This window comes from Brachycentrus maculatus, unplaced genomic scaffold, assembly GCF_059751285.1.
Source record: "Brachycentrus maculatus isolate JH-2025_06_01 unplaced genomic scaffold, ASM5975128v1 h1tg000088l, whole genome shotgun sequence".
In the NCBI taxonomy this organism is placed as follows: Eukaryota; Metazoa; Arthropoda; class Insecta; order Trichoptera; family Brachycentridae; genus Brachycentrus; species Brachycentrus maculatus.
The window spans coordinates 134,459-148,597 of record NW_028280842.1 but is presented as its reverse complement, the minus strand read 5'-3'; the positions used below and the strand labels follow the sequence as shown (position 1 = coordinate 148,597).

The window sequence follows — 14,139 nt, the reverse complement described above, 5'->3', positions numbered from 1 at the left end:
CCAAAGTAAATTTTCATTAGCACATTGTTTACGCCGTGCCCATATTTGTACATTTCAGAAACCTTATGTTGTGGCAGTGTGCACATTTTTGTGCATTTCGGTAACGAAGGTCACCGAAATGAGTTGAAGAACTTCATATATAAAAAACATAACATCAAATTTCTTGTCATGTTTGCTTTGCTATGTAGCAGATAGGTGTCACAATAATACAAAAATATTGTCGATTCTTTCCTGTTATTTCCAAGCGATCTAATCTTACCAGTGTCAAATAACATTTCTTTAACAAACTTCACCGTTACCAGTGTGTTAATATACAAAAAAAAAATTTTCATATTTTCTTACAATTAATTTGGACAATTTTAGAAATTTAGAAAGCCATAAAATTATAGAAATAATTATCCCTTTCTGCAAAGCACAATGCCTTACAAGGCGCCAAGATTCACGGCTGGAGGTGTGGGAGTTTCAACGACTTAGGGTGTATATATGAAAATCTGCATCTTAACATATTTGGCAGTATGTGGCAAGACACTTTATGACTTATTCTATTTCAAAACGAACTAAAAAAAATCTAACTATGAAATAATCTTAATAAGAATGATAGCATGACCAAAAATATAGAAAACCTGTTCCAATGTTGCCGTATTTTAGGAAGTTTCTTTGGCAGTTAACTTAACATTAGTAAGTACATATGATGTAACATTAATGTCTTCACAAGCAAATAACCAGAAATGTCATGCCATTGATTGGTGTGAATTGTCATATACTGTTCCTACAAGAGAACTATAAGGCCATTACTTCCACATGTTACAAAATGGTAAAAGTTTGTGTAATCACATTTAAATAGTTTGTTAATCTGTTTCATGTTATTTTACAGAACGAGTCCGAATCTTGTGACGTTTGCATTGAACACCGGATATTGTCTGCTAGGGTGTGATTGATAAGTAATTGTTACTTTTTTTAGTCGAATTCTCAAATATATTTAGGAGCTAGAAATACACAATACGTAACCAAATCTGTAGTATGATTGGCATGATCAGCTTTAAATTATTGAATCCAAAAACAAAATTAAGTAACAATTTTTTTTTATTCAATCATCCATGTTTATTGTCAACTACTTATCTTTTGTGGCTATGAGCTATTTTTTCTCATAACTAAGCATAGGTTTTACAGGAATCAGAAAATGAAATTTAGGATTTCTGTCGCAAGTAAAATGAATTTGTTCTAGCTATTAAACTCCGACAAACTTTTTTATACTTTTGGTCAGCTAAACATACCATTTAAAAAAATCTTGAAAATGTTATCAAATGATGTCTTATTAATTATTCTAAGAGAATATAAATATATTTGCGAATTCGCCTATCAATCTTTGTTGCAATATACACTTACCTGCATGGAAATATGTATAAGAAAGAGAAAATTCTGGTGTAAAAGCTACGGTACAAATCTAGAGAGGCAATAAATGATGAAATCAAAAGAAAATGCGGTGAACATCACATTATCTGGGATTGCAACAATCAAGTTATAAAAAAGACAGTTAGTCTTCTCTGCAGTCCTTATTAACACATTGTTGTTGGGCAGTTTTTTTTTTATCTACCCCTCAAATAGTATATTAATTAGGGTCATATACTAATCACAAGAAACCACGATTTTTGACGTCTCTCTATAAGCACCTCTCGCTCTTTACCGACGGTATGTAAAAGATGCTTTTAAGCGTTTCCCGCAAACATAACATCTTAATGACCATCATGTCTAGCTCTGTAGTAAAGTCATAAGTATAATGATTTTTTCTTTGACTGGAACATAACAATGTGATGAAGTTCCCTATGCACCATTGCGTGGAGACTAGTAGGGTTAGAAGAAGAAATAACCATCACGCTGCTTCCTCACAGGGGAAGCAGAGGGATGTAATGCTTTATCACTTAATCTGTCTATGCATACATTACCATCAAGTTGTGTTTAATAATATTTCTTTGGGAGTAACATCTTGAATATTGTATTGGAGATGCCACTCTATTGCCAATGAAGAATTTCTAAACAATCCTTCAAATTAAGCAGATTCTATATAGTTTTTGCATTACTACATAAGGTCTGGGATTCCATACAAAAGTTAAGATTTAACTATGTAGTGTAGATAACTTTAACTTCACTTCTGGACTCTCATTCCTATTTTTTTTATTTTTTTAAAAAGAGTAATATTTGTGTTTTTATGATTTACACAAATATTTCAATTTCATACTATTTCTGTGAGACTGAGCGGCTCATTGTTAGAAATAGGTATCAAATTGTGGTAGAGTGGATTCGAACTGAGAAACTCTTACTTAAGAGTCCGCGACACTAACCACGGGACCACAACCCGACACTTTGCCATATTAAAATCGGCTGTTAATCCATATTGTCTGAAAGTTATGAAAAAACAAAAAACAAATATTTATTTATATAGCATATCCACACTATGTACTTAAAAAATTACCCTCCGTATGGATTCTCAGCCCTGGGCTAAACCACAAAACTATTGCATTGAAGTATTATATTGGCAAGCTTATTATACCTTCTACATATTTTTAATGACTTGGATATTTCGAAACTGATTGTAGATACATATTTTCAAAAGTAAAAATACCAATCTAAAAAATATTTTTATTAACTTTTGTCAAAAATTCATATTTTGAGTAACTACATCCCAAAACTTTCATAGAAATTGAACAAGCGATGCTCAAACTCTCTGCCCTTAGCACAAAGATATATTACAAATATAAAAAAAAAGAGTAAATATGGTTGTCCAATGATGGGCAGAATTTGTGTATCGACGAAAAGTCGAAATTTCCTTTAAATGCCCTCCATATTTCATTCTCTATATCTATTAAGATCGAGTAAGTTATAATACTTATGACTGCAATAGTATTTGTGATTAAGCCCCGAGCGTTAAAGAAACAACAAAAACAAATAAATAGAGCAAATGAAAGAAAAATAAAAAAGCCAAAAGGTTTATTATGCGTATATTTTTATTATGAAGTTGGTGTCACGTCACACGGATAGACCCCGATTGATTTACATAGAAAAAGCACATATAAAATATAGTAAAGTCTAGTCAGAAATGTGTCCTTACGGCGCCCGGGACCAAGTGGTACGCCAACTCTCCGGTCTGCGGCGTCCCGAAGGCCGTAACCTAACTACTGCCACTATACATACACGACGCCTGCCGTGAAGTAATCCGCCAATCTGCCAATCGCTCGGACCTTAACTAATTAAGAGATCTCTGGAAGTCTGACAGTACCGGCGGCGACGCCTCGGCTGCCGCTACGAATGCCGCTGCCGGCAAATTTCACTAAACACAGCGACCCGATCACAATATATACACATTTTTATATACTTAACGACTAAATTTTGTACATTGAAAAAATGCACGCCTTAAAAAATAAACTATTCTGTAGGCTGTGACGTTATATTTATACACATTTCACGAAGAACTACTACGGCCACCGAACCGACGTTACATTTGTAGTTCTCACTCTACAAGTCTTTGAATCAAAATTATAATTGATGTCTAATTAAATTTAGGGAAATAAACCGTCGAACATTGCAGTTGTCAGAGCACAGCCTAAATAAACATATCGGAACACACAATTCAATACATACACAAACGATCATTATTTATTTAGTATACATAATAAAACTGTATACTTTACGCTCCTCCTGTCGGTTAATATTCAAGAAAGATAAACTAATTTTAGCGTCGCTTCCTTTCTTCGTCTCCGTGACGGGTCACGAGACCGGTCATCGCAATACTCGAGCTGTAACATCTCATCTATTCGTACAGTCCGAAATAATAATAAAAAAATAGTCGATTCACAATTGCCTCGATCAGTCTATCGATGAAAAGAAAAGACAAAATGAGACACGGATATTACTTAAGGCTACATTTTCACTATCGAGAGGCAGCGATGAACATTAGCTCCATCCGCCTATCTCTAAACTAGACTCCTACTGTTTCAATTATCTCGCTAATGGAAATCAGCAAACCCGAGCGTCGGTTACAAGTAACGCAAGAGTCGGTATTCTGCGAACCTACAAATCAATATCGGCCACAAGCGATACGAGCGTCGGTTACAAGTAACATGTTGTTAACCTACGAATTAATATTGGTTACAGGTAATACAATCGCCGGTTACAAGTAACACAGAATGGTTATCAATAACACGAGTGAAGGTTACGAGTAACGCAAACAATGCGAACTTGGGTTACGAGTAACGTGAACAACGGTTACAATAGCGCAAGCGACGGTTACAAGTAACACGGCCACCGCTTACTAGTTCGCCACTGTGGAAACAAAATGGCGTCACATTTCCAGAGAAAAATAATGTTATTTGTAGATACATTTTCCCTGTCGCACTTCCTGTCCAAATAAAAACGGTTCACTTAGTCTCGGAGAACACTTACACTGTTACATTCCTTAACACTATAATTGTGATGAGGTAAGATGTGGTATTGTACAAAATGTTTTAAGTAACTGGAGTGCGGAGCCGCAGTTTGCGGGTTACGTGGGGAGCGTTCATAAGGCGCAGTCGCACAGCTGCGAGTTGTTGTTGGGGCTCGGGGGGCGCTGTCAGTCCCACTGGTGCGGCGAGGGGGGCAGCTCCGAGGGGTGCGCCACCGTGGAGCTGCAACACAAACACGCTCATCACTCCCCTTCCACTTCCACTCTGACTGACACTAACGGCTCGCGGAATACTCATCTGATACCCTGGTGCAAATTATCCCCCTTCAAACATTTCACGAGATAAGATTTAAGTTTTGTATCGATACAACTTGGTGAAACTGCATTTCAAATAACAACTGTTTAGTTTTTCCGCATACATTTCGTAGTTACCAACATCATCAGACTGGTAGGAGGCTAAACAAGCTATTTAAACAAGAACAATTCTACGTTATATAAACAAGAAGGCGGGGGTTGAAAACCATGATTTTTTAGAATTTTTTCTGACGAAATTAATTTAAATTTAAATTAACCACACTCGGTTTTGAAAGCATTCTTAGAATCATCCACATCTATGCACCTCCTCATACACACCCGTCAATTACTTCCAACATGTAGTAATTACTTTTATTTTACTTAGAATCATCCACATCTATGCACCTCCTCATACACACCCGTCAATTACTTCCAACATGTAGTAATTACTTTTATTTTACTTAGAATCATCCACATCTATGCACCTCCTCATACACACCCGTCAATTACTTCCAACATGTAGTAATTACTTTTATTTTACTTAGAATCATCCACATCTATGCACCTCCTCATACACACCCGTCAATTACTTCCAACATGTAGTAATTACTTTTATTTTACTTAGAATCATCCACATCTATGCACCTCCTCATACACACCCGTCAATTACTTCCAACATGTAGTAATTACTTTTATTTTACTTAGAATCATCCACATCTATGCACCTCCTCATACACACCCGTCAATTACTTCCAACATGTAGTAATTACTTTTATTTTACTTAGAATCATCCACATCTATGCACCTCCTCATACACACCCGTCAATTACTTCCAACATGTAGTAATTACTTTTATTTTACTTAGAATCATCCACATCTATGCACCTCCTCATACACACCCGTCAATTACTTCCAACATGTAGTAATTACTTTTATTTTACTTAGAATCATCCACATCTATGCACCTCCTCATACACACCCGTCAATTACTTCCAACATGTAGTAATTACTTTTATTTTACTTAGAATCATCCACATCTATGCACCTCCTCATACACACCCGTCAATTACTTCCAACATGTAGTAATTACTTTTATTTTAACTTTTTGTTTTTTTGTGAAGCTATTTTTTATCGCATCGCCCCTTTACAGTTTTCAATTTATGGTACAAAATAACACAAATTGAACTGTTCAGTCGTTCATTATTATTATCATTAAAAGATAAGACATTACGAACGTAATCCAACAACAAAATAGCTCCTTTTGAAAAATCACTCTCCAAATGGTACACAAATACAGAGCATTACTCGCAATGGAACGTGTGAAGACCGTACATCATATCACGCGAGACTTGGGCCTTCTACGGTTTCAACATTCATCGATCAACATTCACATCAGAAATCTGTATCAACATTCATTCACTTTACATATTCTCATAATTTATTAATCCATAAATCGAGTCTTCTTTTGTGAAAATGCTGGAATGAATATAAACAATTGAGATTGTATTGAGATTAAACAATCGCTATGGAAATGAATATTGATGCTTAAGTAAAAATTCTAAGATTTCAAAATAGGAGTTTGGATACTGCCTGCATCATAGACCTTGTCAATGGTAGAATAAAACTAACTTTTTGACTCTCCAAAATTAAGATTAGAAAACTGCTTATATTCTCTTCTAGTATGTCATCAACATCACGTATCTGCGTGGGATAATTTGCACACAAACATCAGATTAGAAAGAAATCATGCCAAGTCGACAAATATTGAAATTGATTAGAAATAAAAATTAATGCAGGTATAATTAATAATGATTTATAATTTTTTACTATAAAGAAAATAACTGTCACCATATACTATACGAGAATAAACTTAGTAAAAAGATAAATTAATTTTACCTGCAGTATTTGGTAAAAAAAACAAGTAAACTCAACATAATTCAATTTTAATGTATGAAATTTTTTAAATACATATTAGAGGTGTGAAAACGGTAACTGAAGTGGAAAAAAACTCAGATGAGGTGATTTCAAATAGAATTTTCTAGATGATGAACAAACTTCTATCTAGGGCAAAAAGCAGTAATTGGGTCTACTAATGATTGATCATTTAATCTACTTCAATGAAGCGAGTTATCACAAACAAAAGTGTTTTACTAACATGTTTTCAATGCTCTTTTTACATAAGAATCACTAATAAAGACAAATATAAAAACAAGCTTAATATTTTTTTAATAATCATCAAAACAACTAAAATATGTGAAATTTTTAACTATGACATTTTATCTCTAGCCATCACATAATAGTTTGTAATCATCTTCCCCATACAGGGTGTTGTATAGCTATCATTACCGTGAGTGTGTTGAAGAGTTCTACAAAATAAACACCTCCGACAACACAACATAATTTTCTTTAATGAATATCATCATAATAATAAACGGTCGTCAAAAGTGAGTGGGAGTATAATCGTTTCATTAATTTATTTGTCAATCACTTTGTGGTAAATGTATCCATTTTTCATTTAAGTTTTACTTGGTAAATAGTGATATTTACCGAGTAAAACTTAAATTAAAAACAAGTGTTATCAAAATATACTATAAACAATTATTTTTCAAACTCGTTTCCTTCCAATATATGAAGGAAAATAAATAATAGATGTGGATGGACTTCCCCCATTCTTTGTTACCATTTTCAAACTTCTATTTATTGGATTATGAATGTTTAAAATAATTTTACTATAATTTACACAAAAATGCATGCTGGTTTGAAAAAAAATCAACTATAAAATGAAATACAATATAGCAGGACATTACTCCATTTTGCAATATAAATTATCAGCTATTTGGGATTAAGTACTAATCAACAAAAGCTATGATAATAATTGAAAATATGAAAAAGGAAACTAGAAGATGACAAAATATGTCACTCGTTATTGAGTATTGGAGTTATGAGACCGAGTGATATTGCAACAAAGATACTGATGATTGTAAAATGGAATATCGACTGCATTTTAGTAATAATAAAAATAAAATAAAAAACATAAATAAGGTTGATTCAAACACCGACAATATCTGTAAAAATGTAATACGATAAATTGGCCACGGCTGACGACGTGGCGGTCCTAGAAATGAAGAATAATATTAAGGAAGATGTATCCTACGACAGTGAGTGAACCGCAGGCAACAACCCCAATACGACATGCAAGACAACACAGCAACACCACGGGTCGGTACAGAGTCTACGCGCCGGGGAAGCAGGGGGGAGAGGGGAGAGGGGAGGGCGAGAGGGAGCTATTAGTACAATCAACCCTTTTGAAAGAGGCATTCAGTGTTCGGTTAGAAGTAGGCTACCAGGACTATATGTAGTATGCGGGATGCGGCACCCATCACAAGGACACTAACCTGTCACGCGGCACACAGAAAGATCACGGGGGAAAAGAGAACTTTGGCTGCAGTCTTGAAGGGGGAACAAACTTTTGGTTTCGGGTGCGCCCTGAAACTGGCCAAGGGATAACACCTACATGTAGTATCACGCTTCATTGCCGACCGTTTCAAGAGGGTTGATGACACAAGTGCACAGTAGACGCGGACGCAAAGCGAGAGGACAACAATCCATGCGGCTCATCATCATTACTTGCTAACTAGCTACTGGACAAATCACAACTGGCGGACACCAAACATGTAAATTGGGCTAACTACGAGACGGGGCGGGAGGGGGGATGAACGGGGGGAGGGGCTGCCGGGAACAGAGAACCAACATAGACTAGGCTAGGGACTAGCGGCCAGAGGCTAGCGGCCAGAGGCTAGCGGCCAGATGCTAGCGGCTGGTAAGCTAGACATTACGCGCCGTCGCGCAACACCTCGGTGCAGAACATAACTAGGGGACAATTAACAAGAGGAGAGGTAGAGTTAGAGAAACCGGAGTGCGAACGAGGCCGAGTTTCAGATAGGAACCGACCCTCTGCGGAAACCCACCCAATGAATGCGGATCACAACACGTTTATAGCATACAGGCACATCGCAAGAACCAAGTATCGTCGGATAGTTAACTAGAAATGTAGCCACATATCGTGTCGTACACAATCTCTCCATAATCTGTGAAAATTACATTCATTATATAGTTATACATCAAGGGCTGGAAGATTCCGGACACCAATCTCTCCCTGCAGCCGCTGTCCGGAGGCGGACGGCACTACGGGAGTTCATCTTGCGGTTGGAAAACTCGACACGACCTCACTCGACACGACCTCACTCGATAACCACTCACATGCAAAACCCATCAAAATGCCAAAATTTCTGGGTCCCATCATCATTAGCGGAGAAAAGACACCTTACAGCTTTGTTCAGTTTGCATCAGTAAAAAAAAAAATATTATCAAAATAAAGTTTAGAAGTCTCGAGTTTTTTATTTGCCGATTGGGAACAATAACACCTATTGTCTCCTCATCCATGAGATTAGAGCAAAATTAACTCTGTCTCTGCGGAGGGCATGTCTTGGCAATTTGCTGAACAAGCCGGAAATGCGGTGTATATGCCGTTTAGTTTTCACCCTTATATTTATATCATTTCATTCATTTTTTAATTCAAAATTTCTTGAAAGCAAACTCTAAACATATTTCTAGTAACATCTTACAAATTGCCTGATGTGATGAAAAATTCATATTTTTATGTGGAGTGTGTGAATTTTATTTTTATTTTGCAGAAACTACTGAAGTGAGTAATGTGCGTGGAATATGAACCATCCCTTAGTTGTATAATGTGATTTAATACTTATTATGAAATTTTTTTAACCATTATTCCTTAATTTATAACCGTTTTATGAGTATTTTGTTGTTAATTGAACATACATTTTGATTTCTCAATCAATGCAATCACTGGCAAATTGATGTGAGGCAATATGATACAAACTGTTTTTTTTTATTATTGTTATTTAATTTTGTTTGGAGCTAGGTTATTTATTTATAACTTATAGTTTATATACAAAATAAAGATTTTTATAATGTCAATAATACTTTGTAAGCTGACATATATATGTCTATAGAAGTGTTTATGAATTATTGAAAAGAGCTCTGCGTACAGGAGCAAAAATCAAAGACGCGGAGACAAGTTAAGGAGGGTCCAAAAGCTGTATCAGTGTCTGTCTCTTGAAGATGTGTCTACTGCACCAAGAATGCATGGTTATACTGCGTTGCTGGGCTCAGAGAGATGACGCGTGTGACAAGTTTGCAACTTGGCAGTTGGATGCGGTCGTCGAGTGAGGACTGTCCGTACGGATAGACGTATTTAAAAGCGATTTCCAATGGCAAGCGTCAGACCCGAGAGAGTTGGCGTCGGTATCTCGGGCTGTATTGACAGTTGATTCTCTTTAAGGGATTATTCACCTATTGCGGTGGCCGGTGGTGGTGGTGTGGTGGTGGCTGGTAGTGGTGGTACCGCTTACCTTGCGAAGCTCTTGAAGGCCGCGGACTGCGGGTTGATGCACAGCGGTACTCTGCTGGTCTGCAGCTGCTCCGCGATGAACTTGTGCATTTCCTCTGTAACCATCAAGCGGAACAACCCACCGTGTCAAGGAAACGCATTCACAATTCCACGCGTATCGAAGGAACCAATATGCATTCTTTGCAGGAGAACAATTTGAGGTTTTAATCACTCTACATATTTGTTTGCGAACGCATAACAAAGAAATGATAAATAAATAGCCTAGTGTAAAATTTTTGTCCATAGTCCATTACGTGATTAATCTTTAATAAAATTTACTGTAATACTTGATTTTGGGTTCTAAAAAAACTTTTTTACAAAATAAGTTTTAAAATAATAAGTTTTAAAGTTATAAAAAAATCTTACTTTAAATTTTTTTCATTTTGTAGTTTGTTTGACCAATTAGTCTAATTTTGTCCATTGGACATGTTGATACAACTGTGCACAAAAATATAATAAAACTTCTTATAAAATCATGTTTATTTTCTTTTTCTCCGGTTATTATGCCGTTGTGTGACAAAATTCTTATTTGCAGACATTTCAGCAGGTGACAAACCCTGACCATGTAAAGAGTTTATAGTAAAATAAATAGTAGGTTATGATCCCCCTTCCAGGTAATACCTTTGACCTGATGGACCGAGGTGAGCTTCTTCTCCCAGGTGTCGGTGAAGGGTATGGCGGTGACGGGCTCGAACTCGAGCGTGTACTGGCGCATGGCGGGCGCGGCGGCGGGGGCGCTGCCCGCTGCGCCCGCGGCTGCGCCCGCACCGGCCGCTCCCGCCCCCGCCCCCGTGCCTCCCGAGTAGTAGCAGCACTTGCACATGCACGAGTGGTAGCGCAGGCGGCCCTCGTCCAGGTAGGGGTGCGCCAACGCGTCCACCACGTTGATGCGCTTGTCCTGCAAATGCACCAACATCCAATTATAGCTAAGGGTAGTGATTATACATTAGCGTTGGATAGTTTGCGCATTGCAATCCCACTTAATGTCCATACCACCTAAATCGTATTTCTCTTCAAGGGACACAAGCTAGCACTGCTGTCAGTACATAATTATGGGTTTTATCCATTATTTTAAGTAAGTAGTAAGTTTTTAAAATTTGCCTTATAATTATTGAAATCATGACTACTACTAGTAAGTAGAAATTAAAATAAATTCAGTCTATTTTGTAATGTTAACCCTTTCCACTCTAATGTTGTAAAACTATTACAACAAAGATCTTCTTAGTCAATATAAAATGGTAAAAATTAGCATCAGAGGAGAAGATAGGTTAGTTACCGGGTTGAAGACAAGCATCTGGCAGAGCAGGTGCACGGCCTCGTGCGTGGCCTGCGTGGAGGAGAGGGAGTAGAGGGCGTGCAGCGCCCGCGGACGCGGCTGGCGGCGCAGCAGGTGCGCTCGAGCGCCCTCGCACGCGCGCCGCATGTCCTCCAGAGAGGGCGTGCCCAGGAGGTCGATTATCAGCTCCAACTAGACCAAACCAAAATTAAACATTTTAGAATGACCAATAAATGCTAGTAACGTATCATCTCTTCCATTACGTTCTTACATTATGTACAGTTCTAACAACATAGTTATCTCGGAATTTATACAAAAATACAGTATCTTAAGTCTACTTGTTGACATCTAACATACATCACTGAATCATGTTTTTATTTATATAAATCAAAACATGATTGATGATTTTACTGAATTTATTAATTTTCGCGAGACCATTATCAAACTGCATTGAAAAAAAAACAAATTTGTGTAAAGCAGATAGACATTGAATTGATCTATTATGAAATGAGTGCATTATTTTGAGGATTTAAGCACGTTCAGAACGATGTACAACATTATTTTTTTAGAAAAATAATCATTTGCCAGTTTGTTAAAAAATATATGAACAGACCAAGAGATAAAAATCACAAAAAAATCACAGAAAAAAAATACCAGGATTTGAACCCGGGACCTCTGATCAGGTGCTTTCATCCGGTGTTTGTCAAAGTAAAAAAAAAGTTGTGTAAAGTTTAAAAATAATAAAAGCAATAATTTACTGTAGTTAAGCCAAGCATAAAATAATTCATTATTATTTTTTCTATAAGACACTGGATTATTTACCAAACGGATAATACACCAATATTATATACATGTGAAAGGGATCCAAGACCACTGTATATACAAGTTGCAATACGGATGTTCAAAAATGGGCAGAACGGTGAATGTTACACAAGTTTAAAAAGTGATCACTTAAGCCAACAAAATGCCAGGTTATACGCTCTGGGATGCTCAGTCTTCCATCTCCTTTTATATTAAACGGTGGATGTCTCATCTCAAGACCACGGCACGGGAAAACTCAGTGAATGCACATTATTGGAATTTATAATCTGTAGTTATGTATATAATGAAATTAATAATATAAGACTTTTGAACACAATCAAGAAACTAGATGCTTTTTCAAAAATAAGAATGAGGAGTGTGAACCTGTTGGACTGGACTCTGGGCCTGGAACAGTATCCTCCGACTGAGCAGCTCTCCGAAGATGCACCCGACAGACCAGACGTCCACTGCCGCGGTGTAGTGCCGCGCCCCCATCAGGATCTCCGGAGCCCTGAAACAAAGTACCATTCAATATTGACTGACCGCTAAATTATACTCAGCCTCCATCATCAGTGTAACTTCAACAACTTATCATGACATCCATGAAGTTTCTCTCGACAACAATTCTGACCCCTCCAACCTACACCATACACTAGTGCATAGGGCAGTTGTACGAAGGCGAGGTGACCACCTCCTGGGTCATATTCTTGGTAAGGTCCGGCTACTCGACCCTGGCCAGCCCGAAGTCGCAGATCTTGAGAACACAGTTGCTGTCGACCAGCAGGTAGCCGGGCTCGTTGTCTGGGTGTAGATACTTTAGTATTTACCTGTAGTATTGCGTGACCACCTCCTGGGTCATGTTCTTGGTGTGGTCCGGCTCCTCGACTCTGGCCAACCCGAAGTCGCAGATCTTGAGAACACAGTTGCTGTCGACCAGCAGGTAGCCGGGCTCGTTGTCTGGGTGTAGATACTTTAGTATTTACCTGTAGTATTGCGTGACCACCTCCTGGGTCATGTTCTTGGTGTGGTCCGGCTCCTCGACTCTGGCCAACCCGAAGTCGCAGATCTTGAGAATACAGTTGCTGTCGACCAGCAGGTAGCCGGGCTCGTTGTCTGGGTGTAGATACTTTAGTATTTACCTGTAGTATTGCGTGACCACCTCCTGGGTCATGTTCTTGGTGTGGTCCGGCTCCTCGACCCTGGCCAGCCCGAAGTCGCAGATCTTGAGAACACAGTTGCTGTTGACCAGCAGGTTGCCGGGCTTGATGTCTCTGTGCAGAATCCGGGCTGAATGTAGATACTTCAGACCTGAAAATAAAGAGAGAGAACATTAATGTCAAAATAAAGTTCAATTTCAAATATTGTGGCGTCAATCATGGGTAGAATGGTGAATATTACACGTGTATAAAGTGATCACTTAAACCAGCATATGAGAAGCTAAAGTCTAAAATTTAGAGTTGTGACCTTGGGACGTTGAAGGATGAAGAAGGGGTAGGAGTTGTTTCTATGAGACTTAGCTACACATACGGTTTTAAAAATTATACGGAATGCATCGAAACACGTGTCACAATAGATTATATAAAATAGTGGTATTTACTAAGTAAAACTTAAATTAAAAATGGATAGATTTTACCACAAAGTGACTACCGAATCAATTAAGGATATCATATTAATAAGTTTTTTTTTAAAACACCTTGAAATGAAAAAAAAATAAAAGAAAACAATCATTGGTTGCATGGAATAATCCATTGATACATATAGCAGCGGAAATAATCGGCAGTCTAACTTAAAAGTTCGTATAATCGTCGACATCCGGCGATTATTGCTTATCGGCTTCAACTTTCCACTCGACATCCGCGAAAA

General features: G+C 37.6%; 1 protein-coding gene across 4 annotated transcripts in view; it reads right to left on the bottom strand.

Moving 5' to 3' along the window:
• Positions 1 to 2,984: 2,984 nt before the first annotated feature.
• nmo (serine/threonine-protein kinase nemo) overlaps positions 2,985 to 14,139 on the bottom strand; it is a 122,903-nt gene continuing 111,748 nt past the window's right edge. The window contains exons 5-11 of one of the 4 annotated variants that reach the window (XM_088257859.1): positions 13,416 to 13,584; positions 12,661 to 12,787; positions 11,476 to 11,667; positions 10,821 to 11,097; positions 10,162 to 10,255; positions 8,125 to 8,221; positions 4,521 to 4,658 (exon numbers count right to left, since the gene is read on the bottom strand). In XM_088257859.1, the coding sequence (XP_088113985.1) occupies positions 8,128 to 8,221; positions 10,162 to 10,255; positions 10,821 to 11,097; positions 11,476 to 11,667; positions 12,661 to 12,787; positions 13,416 to 13,584 (953 nt within the window). In that variant the 3' untranslated portion in view covers positions 4,521 to 4,658; positions 8,125 to 8,127. Of the gene's footprint in view, positions 4,659 to 8,124; positions 8,222 to 10,102; positions 10,256 to 10,820; positions 11,098 to 11,475; positions 11,668 to 12,660; positions 12,788 to 13,415; positions 13,585 to 14,139 lie in introns of those variants that run through there. The other 3 variants (XR_015837357.1, XM_088257860.1, XR_015837358.1) reach the window with 3 other exon arrangements.